The 17838-nt window shown below is 44.9% G+C and overlaps 2 protein-coding genes and 1 non-coding gene across 6 annotated transcripts; 1 reads left to right on the top strand and 2 right to left on the bottom strand.

The window, feature by feature from the left end:
* Window positions 1-1551: 1551 nt before the first annotated feature.
* LOC125524367 (uncharacterized) lies at window positions 1552-4645 on the bottom strand. Its single transcript, XM_048689426.2, has 5 exons — window positions 3628-4645; window positions 2677-2734; window positions 2483-2566; window positions 2260-2401; window positions 1552-2130 (listed from the first exon to the last, which is right to left on the bottom strand). Exons 1-5 carry the CDS (start codon window positions 4160-4162, stop codon window positions 1735-1737), a joined length of 1215 nt encoding a protein of 404 aa, XP_048545383.2. The 5' UTR covers window positions 4163-4645; the 3' UTR covers window positions 1552-1734.
* A 2367-nt stretch (window positions 4646-7012) lies between these two features.
* On the top strand, window positions 7013-7315 carry LOC147961784 (signal recognition particle RNA). The gene has a single exon (XR_015612434.1).
* A 524-nt stretch (window positions 7316-7839) lies between these two features.
* On the bottom strand, window positions 7840-17456 carry LOC125521288 (Transcription elongation factor (TFIIS) family protein). Of its 4 annotated transcripts, none has more exons than XR_015612328.1 (6): window positions 17114-17456; window positions 15660-15775; window positions 12211-15258; window positions 10182-11891; window positions 9882-10004; window positions 7840-8622 (listed from the first exon to the last, which is right to left on the bottom strand). XR_015612328.1 is itself a non-coding variant. In XM_048686349.2 (3 exons), the coding sequence occupies exon 3, from the start codon at window positions 15171-15173 to the stop codon at window positions 12411-12413; it is 2763 nt and encodes a 920-aa protein (XP_048542306.2). In that variant the 5' UTR covers window positions 15174-15258; window positions 15660-15775; window positions 17114-17456; the 3' UTR covers window positions 12090-12410. The 4 variants fall into 4 exon arrangements, 1 of the variants encoding a protein (XP_048542306.2); XR_015612329.1 differs by having other exon boundaries at window positions 11765-11891; XR_015612330.1 differs by lacking the exon at window positions 10182-11891.
* Window positions 17457-17838: the final 382 nt, after the last annotated feature.

The raw sequence follows: 17838 nt of genomic DNA, 5'->3' as shown, positions 1-17838 counted from the left end.
AGAGATGGGAGGAAACCAGAATATAAGAACCAAAGCTCCCCAATTTCTTGATTTTTTGTTTTAGGTGGGAAACATGAATTGCTAGGAAACCACAGCCTTGAGAGTTAGAAGTGGATATGAGCTGTTTGAAACCATGCCTTGGAGTTACTTTATAGTTACTTTGACCCATGTCATAGTTTGCAATTAGAATAAATAAGTTATTCATTAGATCTTGTAATAACTTGTAGTTGTAAAATTTAAGTTAATTTCTTGTGTGTAATCCCAAAGCAGGTTAATTTTCAGCAATAGGGCTGCTAGAAGTGGCAAAGAAAGATAACAGAGATATCAGTTGGCTTGAGAGCTAACAATCGTCGGGTAGCCCACGACCAAAGGCCACAAAATGAAAGGAGGCCATAGTAGAACACATCTACCGGTCAAAAATGCGCTGAGCAGGGAGGCCTGTCGGAGTGTGGATGCTTGTGCTTGTAACTGTGTGTAGCTAAAATCCTTCTGATGTTGCATAGTTGTAGTGTGAAACTTTGTTGGGTTTTGTTAAGTAGTTGTAGCTAGCAGCGAGCAATTGCATGTCAAGAATGATAAGTTCATGCTTGTAGAATATTAAATGAATACGATGGTTTGAAAACTTCTAAACGGGCGGACATGCCAAATTATATTGTGAGTTATTAAATTCCATGTACACAACAAAAATGTGCCCAAAAAAGGGCAATCCACAAGTATGCGGCTCGTTTCTGACAAAAGTTTTGGTACAAACTTTCACCATCCTCCACCCTAGATAGAATGTTATTACCCGCTAAATAGATTGACAGACAAGCCCAAAAGTATTGGTACAAACTGTGCACCATCCACCAAAGAAAAGAAACGTTGCAAAGTTAGAAGCTACTTGAAACAAGAGACCAGTTTCTTACACCTCCACACCGGAGCTCATGTGGGTAGTTACTTTAGCAAATAAGGCCGAATCAGGCCTGGAAAGGGCTGGAGGCTGTCCACTGATGGGCCAAAGCTTTCAACCGATTTCTGGTTGTTTCTGACGAAACAGACCTGCATTTCCGTTTGTCTGATGTTCTTATCATGATGAGATGCCTGGTTTGGTGGAGATGGTCCATGCCACGCGTTGCCTTACATATGCACGGCTTGAGTATCCAGTATTATTTCTCATCCCCTTTTTATCCTATTCTAGGAGTTTTTTGTTAGATACAACTGGATATAACATAATCAAGTTATACCGCTGCATATTCATCCTGCAGCTGCAACTCTGCTGTGAAGATGCATCCTGTATTTTCTCATGTTTAAAATAGTTTACAGGTCCTTGGCATGAACCAGACAGACCGACCAAGTATAGTTGTTGCTGTCCTCACACGGAGGCAGCCTTCCTGCAGTTCAGCATATGCATAACTGCCTCTGCTGTTAGGTGACTGGGCCTCACAGGCAATTTCAGGTCCATCCATCTGCTTGCTTCAATGTGCCCTCAAGCAAGCGCCACAGGGAATGCAGGTAATGATGCAGAATGCAGCCCCCACATCATAGCATGAGAAGGTTTTCACAACTTCTGCATCATCACAAAAGATAATGGTCCTTCGCCCCGGTAGTAATATATACTCACAGACCGAGTCGCATTACTGACACAAATGATCTATACACAATCCCTAGCCTCATTTCAAGGGGCAACCTAGCACAAAATCTACAGAGGTAACACAACCACAATGCCGGCTCACAACGCCGCTGCTCCTCGTAACGCTACGAAATGGTGAGCGTGTCGATCGCCGTCGACGGGTCCGAGTTTACGGTCATCTCCTCCCCGTGGGCTTTTGTTCTCGGCTCCTCCGTTTTTCGTTCTGCCTCTGTCTTCGCCCTGTCGGCGTCGCTCGTGCCAAGGGTTGGAGACGGCTTGCATTCTTTGAAACGGAAGCAACTGACCAGGTGATCATTGGTTAGCCCTGCTGCCTGCATGAAGGAATATATGACTGTTGGGCCCACGCCTCGGAGTCCCCTTCGCACCATGTCCTTGCTCATCATGTCTGCCTTGGGGCTCTTGACAGGGACTTGCCTTGGATATCGGATTTTGCTTACTATCGGTTTGTGGTTCAGAAAACCCCAGCAGTATTGACTGAAGGATCCAAATTCATCTGCAATCTGCATGGGCATTTTGTTTGAAAAAATTTTGCATCAGTATAAATAAGCCATGTAACAAACAAGTTCCCAGACAAAAGACATAGATCACAGCTAGCATCAGTTAATGGTGATGCAGCAGCGATTCCGAACCTTAACTATCTGGCGAGCGTTTTCGAGGACTGCTCGCAGCTTTTGCTCTGACAAAAGGGACCTGGCAATGCTTCCTGGCGCTACCAGCTTCTTTTCATTTATATTGGAAACAGCAATCAGATCGAAGTTCGTGAAAATTTCTCTAGAATATATGGCACAAACATCAGGAAACAAACTATACGTACAATTACATTATTTACTTGTAACGTTAGAGAACCAATACCTGAAAATTTGTCTCTTCTTGAGAATTTCAGGCCATGATAGTTCTGCTAATGCACCAGATAATACAAGTAGCTCGAACAATCTCCTGTGGAATTCATGGTTATTATTACAGATACTGAACTGTTCATTTTATTGTAAGTTTGCACAATATAAATAATAAAGATGAAGGGATACACTAATTCACATTTTGCGTACCTGTCGTCGTGAACTGGAACCCCCCATTCCTCATCATGGAAAGTGACATAGTGAGGATCTGATCAGATAATGAATGGGCAGCAGAAGTTTGACAGGTCAGCTTTCTTCATGACAAATGATTCAGAGAGTAAGAATACTTCATCCGTAAGGCAAATGAAAAGCACTGGGCAACCATACTACCATATCATGTGACAGCACAATATCAAGAATTGCTACTGAAGCTATGGTTTTCTTGGGGTATAGTTGAAGCAAAGCATACTTATATCCCTTATTTTTGTTTTTGTTTTTCTTGTTGGTAAAGCACCCTTTTCACGGCCATTTTTACAGTTCCAACTGATGAGCAAATGATTACGACATGTTTCTGTAGAAGGATGACTAACAGTGCGCACGTTCTGCAGATCAGTAGAAATGGGTTCTCAGGGCAGTGGCTGTGCAACAGTAACACACTAATATCTCTGTTGAAAACTCGAATTGTTCACACTTCACACAGTTAGTCAAAAGTACGGTACATTTAACAAATTGCATACCCAGCTCTGTTTGGAACTTGAAGCAATAATGGTAAGATGATCAGATGCTAATGCTGAGGATCACCCAATCCCTTCAAGCAAGTAAGAACAGAAAGGAAATCTGAAGGAGAACATGCTCACTGTGTCCAATAACTAGTGTCTAAAGCTCTCAACAAAAAGGAACACTAGTATACAAGCTGTAACTTAGATAGTCAAATTGTGATCTTTTGGTCCAGAAGTCTGCATTTAGTTTCCAAAACAGAGCTTTTGCGCATCTTCACGAAAATTTATGAATAAGTATCCTGAGTGACTGAAAATTTCAACACATGATTGGACACTGAATTTTTCAGCGTTTCTAGCAAGAATTCTGAACAAGCACAAATTGCATAGGTATACTACATAAATGATCAAATAAACAAGGAGCCATCAGGAAGCAAGAACTCACCGGTGGTCGGAGTCACCCAGGCGCACCTCCTCTTCCCTTGGACGGCCTCCCGCGTCACCAGAGCGACATCGGCATGCTTCTCCACCGCCTTACACGCAGCCTTCCCACGCTTGGGCGCGGCCGGCTGGGACCAGCTCCTCTCCGTCCTTCCGCCGGAGGCCCGGCCGCGGAGAGAATCCACGGAGGCCTCCGAGGAGCAGGACGCGTCGAGGACCACCGCCGGCGCATCGTGCGGCTTCCTCAGCGGGGTCCGCCTCGGCGACGGCAATGGGGGCGAGCCCCCCTTCGTCGCGCCGCCAGCGGTGGCGGCCGCCTCCTCCTTCTTCGCGCCCTGCTCCTCACCCCCCTTGGCTGCCGCGGCGGCCGGAGGCTTCTCCGGCGTGGCCGCCGTCGCCTTCCGCAGCGGCTTGGGAGAAGGCTTCCGCGCAGCCGCCGGGGCCTTGTTGCCCGCCGGCACCAGCACCGGCCTCGCGTCCGCCTCCGGCGCCGCGATGTTGAGCGACCTGACCCTCGGCGCCCCCGCCATGGAAGCCATTCTCGCCCGGCCCGATCTCCCGGCCCCAAATTTCAAACTTTTCGCCAATTTCTCTCCACGGGGGGCGAGCCCGACCAAAGCAGGGGACAGCAACACGCAACAATCTCTGCGCCGCCCCCCAAAACCTCTCCTGCCCCAAGACCAAGAATCTTTTTCTTATCCTCCTTAGTCCTTATTACTCTAATCTTAAATCAAAGCGAGCTCCGAGCCAAGAACTCTGCTCCCAGGCATGGTCTGGCCCGGCATTGGGCGAACGGCGAGCGCGAGAAGACGGGGCCACGGCGGCGGGCGGCGCACGGAGGAAAGGGCCGATGGTGCCTCGCGGACGGGGTGGGGAAGCCCGGCTTGAGAGATGAGAGGCCCTCGCTGTGGGTGGTGGTGGGGGCGAGAGACGCGCGCAGGCTCCTGGTTCTGCTTCTGTTTGCTGCTCCGAGGAGTGGAATCCAAGGAGAAGGGAGAGTACGGGCGCCCAGGGGTCGGAATTGTACGAGAGCGACACTACATTTTTTTAGGGCTATTATAAATGGAAAAGGTTCATTTTAAACCCTGAACTCTGGTGAAATGAACTCTCAAGTCGAAATTCAGGTCGATTGCACTCTAAACTATGCAATTCCGGTCCAAATCGAACCTTGACATCGTTTGAGGCTATACCTGCCCATCCCTCCGGCCGGGCCGGGCCGGGCCTAGCCAAGCCTGACGCAAAAACCCAGACCCAGGCCCGGCCCAGCCCAGGCATCGGACCTAGAAAATCAGGCCTCAGACCGGGCCCCTTCAATAAAGCACGAAAACGGCGGGCCCAGGCCTGGCCTGGGAACAGCGTCGGGCTGGGCCGGGTCGTTTGGTATTTCCTAGTAAGATGACCACGAATTTAAGAAAAAATTAAAAACGAAAAATAAAAAATGTAAAAAGAACAGAAAAAGAAAAGAAAAAAGAAACAGGGAGAAAGTGAACAATAATGTGCTGCCCTGGTGGTTACTTCCGTCGACCAACAGCAGCAGGTCTTGGGTTCAAGTCATCACCCAACGTGCTCTTTTTTGCAGTTTTAAAGAATAAAAAATATGCATGTTTTAAAAGAATGAAGAAAAACTAAAACGGGGCCATCCTATGACATGTCGACGATCCTGGTTTGCCAAACGACGCCAGGGTTCAGTTTAGACCGCGATTGCATAGTTCAGGATTAAATCGACCGGGATTTCCTGGTTTGCCAAACGACGTCAGGGTTCAGTTTAGACCGCGATTGCATAGTTCAGGATTAAATCGACCGGGATTTCGACTTGAGGGTTTGTTTCGCCAAACCTCTACGAGTTCAGGGTTTAAAATGAACGTTTTTCATTATAAATCGGTACTGCACCCCTAAAACGATTTTGCGGAAACTCGAAGGTCCGATAGAACAAATCCGCTATAGTTCGTACTGTAAATTTTAAAAACAAGTTCACGCTACACATTCATCAACCCAACTGGAGATCATACCCCCGTCACTGTGGGAGAGGCGGTCACGCTCACTGCTCATAGCCTGCTTCGACCTCCATGGCGCAATGGCAGGCCAGCTGGAGTTGTCGGCTTCTGCATCATGGTGGCGACTTGCCATGGCCACCACGCCTGCGAGCACCGCCGGCCATGGAACCGCGAGAAAGGAAAAGAAACACGCGCCTAATTGCTCGTCGGAGAAAGGAAAGGAGACGGCGGAGGGGGCGGATTGCGGCGGAACTTATCCAGTATGTGAACCCTGAAACGCCCCAACCTCGTACATATAGCGGCGGACGGGCAGATTTTGCATGTATAATTTAAATGGGCCGGCAGACTTGTTCAGGCCGCAAAATGTGGAAAACCTATAAAACTGCTGGAATTATACTGGCAGGGAAGGATATAGCACATTTGCTAGAGTTGCTCTTAGGGCATCTCCAACTCTCACCCCCAAACTATCTGCCCGCCGACCGATGGGGACCGGTCCACGGAGACTGTCGCGGCCTTGTGGGAGTCGGCCATTCAAAGCTACCCACAAATATCTGGTTACATTTTAAATGAAATTTAAATAAAGTAAACAAATTTGATTTAATTTTAAAAAATCCAACGGTTTTCATTGAAACTTGGATAATTTTCACATAAAACCAGACGTCCGGTGAACTAAAAACCCAAACCGAAGAAAAAAAACTAAGCTACCATATACTCTTGAAGGTGATCTTGTACGTCATGTCGGGCCGATCGGCGGCACCCCTGTCGTCTTCGTCGTTGTCGGAGTGGTCACCATGCGCAAGATGGGGTGAGGAGGACCCCGAAGAAGGGGCAGGACACCCACGAAGGGGCACCAGTCGCTCATTGGCTGTTTGGTGAAGCCTCGGGAAGAATCCTTGTCATTTTGAAGTTTTCGCAATTCACCCCTCAATTCTCTATCAGCGTCGGGGTTGAAATGTGCACTTCTTCTTTTTTAGAAATTCAAGTTTCTCAATATTTTAGGGATGCGCCATATGCCCATATGAACTCTGAAATAATTTTGTTTGTATGAACTCGTAGTTGATGGAGAGGTCAGGACTGAGGAGTATATAAAAATCTATTTGTTCGTATAGTTATTGGTCTTTGCAAGATGGTGAATGGTGCAGCTCCGAGGCTACAGTACACCTATTTGGTCAGGCACAGGGAATACGTTTTTTTTTTTTAGCGGTAGCACAGACATCTTATCTGGCACGACGTTGTTTGTAAAGCCCAAAGCGAGAGAAACAACGGCCCACGCAGGTCGCCACATATTTCATTCCACCGGCAGGGCGCAGCGCTCCCCCTCGTTTCGTTTAGTCCCACCTCGACTACCGAGAGAGCAAACGACCAGCTTAAATACCACGCTCCGCACGAAGCAACGCCGAGTTCAGTAGCGCGAGCTTGTAACCCGAGCGGGGGCTTTAAGGTGGTGTGGATGTTGCCGTAGCGCTGTGGGCCTGGTCCGGTCGTGCTACCGCTGGCCCGCCCGTTCCAAGTTGAGTAGTGGACCGCTGGGGCCTGTGCGAAAGCTGGGCCTCACGGGCCATAATGTGGCAGGCACAGCGTTAGGCTGGTTTCACAGAGCAGCGACAACTGCCCGCTTCCAACGGTGGAAGGATAACGGGCTGCTGCACAACTGGGCCGCTTGGGCCTCGCAGCCTACTCCAACAAACCACCACCTTTTTTTTCCTCACCTGTTTTGCTCTCACAAAATGTGGTCTTCTTTTTAGGATAAAACGAAATATTCTCACTTGGTCGGTCGAGAAGTGCTTACATTCTAGTTGAACTTTTTTCCCATAAATAGTAGAGGCCAAAAAATATAGAATGATTGGTGCAGGACCATATCAAGTTATTAACTCATCTATATGGATACAAAAGCAAAATAGTATGCAACCTAGTGCGTTAGTGAAAATGTGGTGATTTTTCATTTGCTAATTACACCAACTTTTTAAGATTTTTTTTTGTGCTTGTACATCTTGATCAGGATTAGTACTTCATTTGGATATCTCTTTGCTAATTGCTCAAAAGTGCTGCTGCTCACCCTGGAAGCTTTTGAATTTTTCTATTTTTGTTCACATGGAAGCTCTTAACAAGCAGCCGATCAGCGCCTGAGACATGTGCCGTCATCATCATTGTACATCAACTTATCATGGACTGCTGGTTGGCCCGCTTGACACAGACGCTGTCAGAGTTAGGGGTTCGTATGATTGTATGAACAACCCCAAGCTAGGCAGAATATATACCATCCTCTGTTTTGAGTTCCAACTTCCAAGTAGCGTTTCCAGTTATACATCTAATTTCGTCGAAACTTGGTACGTACCACAATGCTACTCTTTTTTGTGGAGCATGCCACGACATCCTATAGGCAAAACACATATGCTTTGCTCTGCGATCTCTACTACAACTAGTACCACTACCTGATGCTATGTATGCCTCTTCCTCTCTCAAAAAAAGAAGATATATACTTCAAAATGTTACGTTGATCGATGTTTCCTTCGGGGGCTACATACCTTGGGTGTACTACATCTCTATAATACTAATGCTACAATTGTTACCGATCTGAATGTCCAGACAATTTCTTGCCTCCGTGTGAAGCTGTCAACTCCTTTCAGGAGTGCATGCATCCTTCAAATTTCTTTCTTGCAGGTAAAGTTCCTGCAACAAGACTCTGCTCAGGACGGCTCCGCACCGGATTCTGCAACTAATCATCATGCTGCTGAATGCTGATCAAGTACAGTTCTCGTTAAGCTTCAGGTCGGTCTTCTACGTTCCAACTTCAAAGATGCTCTGGCGAGGCTGCATCCATCCAGTTCAGATGATGACACCTCAGCTCAGATTCAATCTTTACCAGACTTCTCTGTCTTTGATCTTTATTGCACGAAGTGTCACAGGACACCGGGGTTCAGATGACATATATAAACGGGTCCAGCATGTTCTCATTATCTGCAGTAACCTCGGATGTTTCTACTGCGCTGTCAAACTGACCATACCTGAAAGAAAGAACGTATGGAATGTTCATGCTCTTAATCGTGTACACATAAATGTCCTTTGACGAGAAAATAGAGCGGTAGAGAGATTTCCGCACCCAGCAAACCAGAAATAAGGAAAACAGAAAGAGGGATTCATAGAAAACAGTGGTTTGTCCAATATTATGTTAACTAGCAAAGGGCGTGCACATCATCTAATTGCTATGTAAAAAAAAAGCATCCCTACAGTATCAGTTTGCATTGACTACAGAAGTTATACAAGGCTGGCTTGTGTTGCACGGACCAGCATGCCCACCAGAGTCGAGCACAAAATTAACACGTATGGATTCTGTGTGGAATACCAATGTGGAATATGATAAAGCCGAGTCAGGGAACGCATTGAGGTTTCCAGTTTCAAGATAATCTCTAGAGTATCTATGTAGGTAAGCCCCACATATTAGAAGAAAAGAAAATGCTATTTCCTCCTAAGAACATATTCAAACACAAAACGAAAGAAGCCAAGTTGTTCGAAATCCTTTCATTTAATTAGCCAGCCCCGCCTTTTTCTATGCTCTGATTTCAGAGGCCTTATTTAGCTTGGGTACCCCTTTTAATTGAATTTCTATTTTAGAAAATGGGCTTTACCAAATTTTTAATGACTCTGAGGTTCAACCCAATCCATCTTTTCTTTCTTTTTCCTTCCGATACTAAAAAAAGATTGAAAAGGATCAAATTTTGTCATATCACAAAGAAATCTATCCCTCCCATAGCAATAACTAGAATTAAAAAAAAGGGAATGACAAAGCATCTGGGAATAAATGATTAATTTCTATCAATAAACCTGCTAAAGCACCAAACCATAGAGTACTTAGCACGGGTGCTACAGAGAGATATGTTCTTAAGTTGCCGTAAATTAGAAGTTGGTTAGGACACAGTATTTTGTTCCCTTGGATAATTACCCAAAAACATGGTCTACTTTTCTAAAGAGAAGGGAGATGATCTACAAAGAAGAATCAACTTAACACAAAAAATCAAACAAAGAGCAAACTTCCGAGTCCCATAGCCCTTGAAGGCAAATGATGAAGCTGGTTTACAAACATAAGGTTTTTCTGAAAGTGCCTGAATATATTCTTGCCATTTCCCATTTTCAAAATAGACAGAGCATCAGAGAATCAAAGAGCTTTTGATTACATAATTGCAGGAACTAACACAAATTATGAGGGGGTATTAGCTGAAGGAAAGACAACAGAATGACACCAAAAGAGGGCAGCGATTAAACTCACTTGTGTAAACTGAGGGCCTGCTTGAGATAGTGATACAAGATACAGCAAGCTTTCCACAAACAGGGAGTTCTTTAGATAATATGTCCAAGGACTTTGGAGTAACAGGCAAACTATCTACCAAACCTGCAGGGAATAAGATCATGAATGGTTAAGGCATGGACGTCCAGCCAATTGCTAACACTACGAGAAAATTACGGATCAAAAAAGCAACATGGCAGTGCATGAGTGCTAAGTGCTACAACAGAAGCCAGTCACTTGTATATTGAAACGCAACTACAGGAATCAAAGGAAAAAATATACCTCAATGCTATTTGGTATATTGCTTCAAGATCTTTTTTCTTTTGCGCAAAATAACGCTGCATAGTAGCAAACCCAAAAGAGGAGGTTCAAGAACTGACAGCTGCTAGAGAATAGTGTTATAGTGATCAAAGGTGCAAATGTGATACTCTTCTATAACAATTTCATCAGGTCAGAAAGTCGTTATGCATTTCATTCCATTATCCACTTTTGGTCAGCAGATCTTTAGATCCAATCTCAGTTTACCTCATGAAAGTCAAAGTTCCTACTACTATGTTTGATGAATAAGGATAGTTTTAAATAATCTATCTCGAAATGAAACATCATCCTCTGTTTGATGACATCTTCTGTGGCCCGTCCATGCAAGTTGCTTCCATTGTTATTTGTTAGTATCAGATATGTCCATACAAGTTGCTTCTATTGTTAGTATCACTGTATATAAGGCGTCCTGCCTTGGACGCTTAGGCGGCAAGGCGCCCTGGCAGCGCCTTGACATTATGCCCGCATTAAGCGCTTAGGAATCAAAGCGGTTGGTGCGGGCCTTAGGTCGCCTTACCGGCTTTATAAACAATGGTTAGTATAAAAAATTAACAATGACAGTATTATGATTTGCAAATGGCTCACAAGGGCCCTGTAGATTACCTTTAGACAGAAGGCAGCAGTATGAGAAAAAACAAACAAAGAAAAAAATATTTTAATGACATTTGGGAAGTGCAAAAGTGCAAGTATCAGAATCACTTGGTGAGCTGGTGGTGTAGATGGCCACTTGAAAATAAATTATTTTCACAGCCTTGATGAAATTTGGTAGCATTAGTGACATTTCAGTTATTTCCTATGAAGGAGTACTTAGTATTTTATATGTTCGTTGTGTGTATTTTTCAAGAGAGCCAACTTACTTAAGCAGTACACTCACTTTTTTCTTCTTAAGGATTTACATGAACAGAATTACCGAACTTTGTCAGTTTCTTGTAAAAATGGTCGGGAGTGCATGTCCTTTAAGTAGAATAGAATGGTAGAGATATTTTCACACAAAGGAATTAGAAATAAAGAAGACAAGAAGGGCAGTTCATACAGAACAATAGTCTTTCAATTAAATTTAAGGGCCAAGAAGGTAATCATCTAGTTATCATGCCCAACAAAGATTATGTTAATTAGCAGAGGGCAGATACAGTGTCCAATTGTTATGTAAAACATCCTCCATACACAGCGGATCACTTTGCTTTGACTAAAAAAGTTAATTAAACACAGTTGGCTGGTTGAACTACTGAACCAATTCAGAGGAGGTTTTCAGGGTAGTCGACAACTATTCTGAAAGGTTTAAAATCAGGTCCATCTTTCCAAAAATCAAGGATGTATAAATTTCATTATATGCATATTATTTGTGTTAAACTTATCTTCTCATTTGTTTAAGTGTGTGCATTTGATCAAAAATCTGGAATGCATAGGTGGATGCACCTAAGAGAAGGGGGCAATTTCGCTCATCATTTTGATATTTTGTACAGTACATATCAAACAGGGATTGTACATATGTGTAGTCTAGTTGATCAATACAGGAAAAATATTTTTTTAAGGTTATTATTGCTGACCTGATCTCAAGGGTTCAGTTGATTCTTTCCCTGATAAGTTGCAGCTGGCTCCTTCATAGGAAATTAGAAGTTTTGCCACCAGTTTGGTCTTTTCAAGTTAAATGCATGATCTATGCGCAATAGGCAGCTAAAATGTGGAGAGAGTAAACCATGTGAACAACTCATAAGAAAGATACTAAATTGTTCCATCATGCAAAGAAACAAATATATGAGTGAAGACAAGGGAGGAAAGTTATAGCAAAAAAAGAGCATATGCTATGCTACTAGCACGATAACACAAAAAATATGTCAAAAGAGAACCGCTATATACAACTGATGATAGAACTAAAGAAAGAACACAGCATAAAAGAGTTTATTTCATCCATTAATTATAACTTTCAAGATAACAATGATGTACACAATTCAGCTTTGGCTATATTAGGTTAACAAAAAGAAGTTGTGCTCACAGGAACTAAATCTACATGTTGTACCAAAGCAATGATATCCAGAAGCCTGCGTGTCTGAAAACCACTCATAGCTGAAACATAGTCAGTTTCACGCATCTTCCATTTTCCATGTGCGGAACTTCTTCCATATTGTGCAAGGCCCCAGGCAGATCGAAAATTGAATTAACCGAAGAAATACAACTGCAACTAACATTGGACGCTCAGTGCCGGGGGTAGATATCCCAACCTGAGTCAGGTTCTTTCCGCTTCGATACCAACCCAGTACCAGAGCTGCCACCTTGTGATGTACTTCTCATACGTTCATCAAGAAAGACGGTATGACCTTGGAATGGCACAGGCCAATAGCCGCCAGCTTCCCTTCGTGTGCCTTCAGATGAGAGAGCATAGTTGAAATCCATGCTTGCATTCATGTAGCCAAATTCACTAGGCACAGGTTGAATTGTTCTGCTGGTGAAAGATGGATGAGAAATGCCAACACCTAGGCCCGGCAATGGAGGCACCACTGCTGCACCCCTAGCATCAACCATGTAAGGAGCACCTCCAGGTGCATAGAGAGGAGGAGGCAAAGGCATGGCAGCAGGTTGAGAAGGATAGCCGAAAACACTGAAATCAGGAGGCGTGTGTGCATATGACTGCGTTGACCTCACAGGGAGACTAGATTCCATACTTGGCCCCAGAAAGTTATACTGGTTTGGGCTGCGGTGCTCCTTCTGTCCAAGTGCAACTCTCTTGCCCATAATCATGACTTCAGAATGGTCTGATGTATTGTTCGTGGAAGTCTTGACATAGGACTCCCCCTTGCCTCGGGAAGAGGCATCAAAGAAGGATACATTGTCATTCAAGTCAAAGTTCTTTGCAGTAGGTTGCCTTGAAGATGAAGAGGAAGAGGGCTGGCTCCATCTGCCATGACATTGTTCATGACTCCAGAATGATGGTACAGCAGGTGAGGTGGTAGCAGCTTCCTCCTCTTCACATGGGTTATTAAGGTCAAGTTCAAGCCCCGTACTAGCACCATCAGCTCCAGAGATATCCTTGGGAGCTATGTCGGAAGAACGAAGCCAGAAGGCTGTTGAAAGTGACTCACCAGCAATAGTATTTTCACTTTCATCTACATTCAAGTCAAACATCACATTTCTTGTTTTCTGTGAAGAGGCTGACATTGACTTCTCTCTGTCAGGAGTACGCGGAACAGAAGCTGGCCGAAAAGCACTGGTTGCAGCAGAGCCTTTCCACCCCAGTGCACCTTCGAATTGGAGGCGAGCTGGAAATACAAGTGAGCCTCTAGAAGCAGCCACAGCTATAGGAGTTGATAAATTTACAGAATTATTAGCACTGGACTTTGGATGATAATCGGTTTCCTCATGGTACTGATTTGCATTAAGATCAAAGTCTACCATATCCACACCCTGTGTGTTCTTTCTGCTATTAATAGGACCGCTGTCATCTGTGATGCCCACACCATCCTCCTTAAGAGACGAGGAATTTCCTGAATCCACCACCGTAGTGGAGGATTTATTCTCATTTGATTCATGAACAGGGGGTTCAGTGTGCTGCCTTGCTTCCACATGAGGACTATCTACATTTTCGGAACTAATGTCAGGAGAACTGCAATAGTCTCCCCTGTAGTCAATTACTTCCCGCTCCACCTCAATTGCAACGAGACGTGCTACTTCCAGTGCATCAGTATCATCATACTCTGTCGATGGTGGTGACTTCTCTCCCTCTACTGCATTCAACTTTGTCTCTGCTGCCTTTGAGGAATCCCCAAAGCTCTTCGCAGATCTCGTCAACCAAAATTCACTGCCAGTGTCTTTATCATCTGTACCTGATGATGATGTAGGCCCTTCTTCTTTGCCCATGCTGTCCTCCGACGAATATTGCAAACTACCGCTTGCATTTGCAAGATGGTTCAAAGCTTCAATTGCATTATTAGCAGAGCACGACTGACCTGCTGCAAAGGAATTGCCTTTTTTGATATCCAAGCTACTTGAAACATTTTGGTCCCCCAAATCAATTTTGATACTGTCAAATGAGTTCTCTGAGTTGACATTCTCAAGAGACTTGGCATCTATGGTCGAACCTATTACTTGAGTAACATGCCCAGTGTCACTCTTTAGGTTGAGAGTATCTGACAACTTGCAATTGGTGACTAAACCTACGTCATTGGAGGAAGAAGTCTCCTCGGTAACAGACGCATTCGGTAGGCCGCCCTGAGATGCAAGAGATGAAACTGAGGAGTTCACCTGCACTAAAACCTCATGTCCATCCGAGGAATTTGGGGATGCTGGCATTGGAGGCTGCTTTGTCATGTCTGTGTTATTATTGATAAGGGACAGATCCTGCAAAGGAACAACCGAGGAAGTTAATGTATCATGGTTTGATTTAGCTTCTGCAGTTGCAGCTTCATTTGCTCCGCCGTGTTTATTATTTTCCATTTCCTGGCTAGCTTCTGGGGGCTTAAGATCAGCAGCCTGGTACGCTTCTTTTGCATCTATTTGTCGGTCATTTTCCCCATAATTTGGTGCACTGCTCCATTTCTGGCAAAGTAATCTTGCCTTTTGACTGATCTCTGTATTTTCATGAGAAAGTAGCTGATGAACAGTGGGAATTAAACCACAAGGAGCTTTATGTATATCATCAACTGATAGCCGCTCCAATGCAGTTAATATTTCATTTATCAAACCTTCTGCTGAACTGCTGACTTCCTTGCTGCAGTTTTGAGCATCCTGAAGCCACTGATTGAGATAACCAATACCATTTAGCTGAACAAAATGCTGAAGACATTCTTCATTGTTGGTAGATCCAAGTGTTTTTGCAGCTGTTGAACACTGCCTTATGAAATCAGCTGTACTAAAATCAGCAGCATCTCTCAGCTTTTGGATCTCAGAAACCAGCTCTGCTATTCTTGCCGTAGTTGAAATGCCATCCTTCATCTCAGTCAGAGTAAAGAAATCCTCAAGCATTGTGTGTCCTGCTCTTATCTCCCTGCAGTAGTGTCAGACTAAATCCTATTTAGTCAGAGATTCACCTTCAGAGTTCCTAATTTCCCTGAAATATATAAAGCAGGGTGGTCAACAGAAGTAGCACAGGTATCAATCATAACATAGACAATACAAAGCATGCCATGACAATTAGCAACAGCCTTCATCAATCTCTACGAATATTTAAAAGCAGCCAAGACATCACTAGTATATTAGATAGTAACAAAATACTTAAATCGTCATGTGATCACCTAATCAATGGTTTACAACTATATTTAGTCTATTTTGAAAATAAACTAAACATAATCGATTCCATGCATGGTAAGAACTAAGAAGACACTACTATTGTTTCACTCCACGCTAACTAATCCTCCGTATTGATTTACAGATTATGCTGATGTTAATTCTGCTCGCCTGCCATGGATGTAATTAAAGAATTCACCAATATAACTTGTAAGAGCTATATACCTGCACCATTGGGGGAAGCATCAAGGCGCTTAAAATACTGCAAGCAAAAGGTTGATCCTGTCTCTCACAGACTTCCCGGCTATTTTCCAGCTCCAGAAGAGTGTGAGCTTATAGTTCTGTATGCACAATATCAGAGTGAGCAACGAGCTGTTCCTTGCGTGGTAATAATAATAAACAATTTAAGACGATAAAGCTCAATTCCCAAACAGCAGCAGTAGTATCTAATAATAATAATAATAATAATGACAGTTGAGAATCAGCTGCTGTTCAAAGGAACTTGGTTGATTTTTTGTATAGGTAAAGAACATATGCTTCTCTCAGGAAAGGAGAATGAGGAGGAAACCTTCCACACTTTGAAGCACCTACCTGCAATTTTTGGGGAAATTCAAACAGCACGCTGACTAGGAAGTAGGAACTACTCCCTCCGTTCACTATCAGAAGACGTTCTAACTTTTTTCTGAATAGACACATTTAAGTGTGTTTGTTTACTCATATCAGTCCATATGTACTACCTCCGTCTGGGTTTTTTGGTCCGGCTGACCGAAACACCAGTACCAAGGCAACTGCATGCACACGTTTAGGCAGTAATTAAGTGCACCGATTTATGTTGCTACATGCATGTGTTTAACCGTAATTGGCTGGATACCCTTTTGGCCATAACTGGCTGGCCTCCTGCGCGCATGCAGGCGTCCTTTCCCACGTGTGGATCACGGCAGCTTGGCTCGTACCCGGCCAATGGGATAGGTCAAGCCACCATTAATTGTGCATGGGAAATATCACACGAGCTACAATTAACGGACGTGCTTCCGTTGCTCAGCGGACCAAAAATCCCGGACGGAGGTAGTAATCCATATTGAAATATCCAAAACACCTTATATTTGTGAACGGAGGGAGTACTAAAGTTTTTTCATCCAATCCATCCATCCATGGAGTGCACTAACTAGTCTAGGCCACAGAAAATGACCACCTAGCACGTTACAACTAAACCATAGTGGCCAATCCCATTAAGTAGAAATTTAGCTACCGTTAGAAACCATAGAACAGAAGCACGATCCATAGCAAACTACAAAATACAGCAAAGAAAGCTCTACATGATCTATAGTTAACCACAGAACAGAAGTACACTCGGAAGCTCTAGGAACCTAGTAACAAATGGCATCAATAGCTAATAGAACCACGGCCAGCAGTAATACATGGAAGCTCATGGACACAACCATTACTTACAACCAGAAACTCTAGGAACACCTAGAAATGGAGGCCAGAGGACCATGTCGCTAATAGAAAACCACAGCCAGCGGTAATACAAACACGCTAGCCCAGGAACTGGCCAACCATTCGACGGCCATAGGAACTACTCGTAGTAACCAAGCAATGGCCCCATAATCAGCCACGGCTCACTGGCCGTGTCACCCATAGCACGAGAGCGAGAAGGGGAGGAAGAACCGAGGGATTACCGAGAGACTGAGACGAAGTGGGAACGACCACCGCCACCGCCGTGGGACCGGAAGGAGTCGTAGCCGAGGAAGCCCGCACCGAGTAGCCGAGGCGGGGGCGCCGGAGCTCGGGAGGAGGAGCGGAAGACAGCCACCGCACCACCGCGCCGGCGAGCTAGGGTTTGCCTCGGGGGCGCGCGCGGGGGTGGGAGGCCGGGGCGGAGGCGGCGAATCGGTGGAGGGGGCCGAGGGGGGGCCGGGCCGGTAAGCCGCAGCGCGGGGAGGCGCCGGAGCTGGCCGGAATCGGCCGGCGACGGCGGCGGCAGAGGGGGGATCGGGACGGGAGGAGCGTGCGCCGTGTGCGGGGGGGTGGGGGGGGGGGGGGGGGGGGGGAGAGCGAGCGGTGGGAAGGGGAGAGAAGAGGAGAGAGGCGTGGCCGTGTTGGGCTAAGCCAGCCCGATTAGTTGGTGTGCGCTGCCCAAAACCCACGCGTGTGTGTTTGTGTGACCAACTTGGCTCCTCCCACCACCTTGACGTGTGATCCTCCAAAAAGCCCGAATGGAAACCAAAAAAAAAAGCCCGAATGAGTGCCGTCTTGCATCATCAGATCCATATACACATTCATCTGCCGACCTGTGAGATCAACTCTGATATGTTTCACGAAACGGTCCAAATTTCATGATAACTGTCCACATATATAAATATGAATGAAAAAACATATTTTAGTAGATTCGGCAAATCTGCCT

This window comes from Triticum urartu, chromosome 7A (assembly GCF_056163025.1).
Source record: "Triticum urartu cultivar PI428250 chromosome 7A, HENAU_Tu73, whole genome shotgun sequence".
Taxonomy (NCBI): Eukaryota; Viridiplantae; Streptophyta; class Magnoliopsida; order Poales; family Poaceae; genus Triticum; species Triticum urartu.
This window is presented reverse-complemented; position numbering and strand designations above follow the sequence as displayed.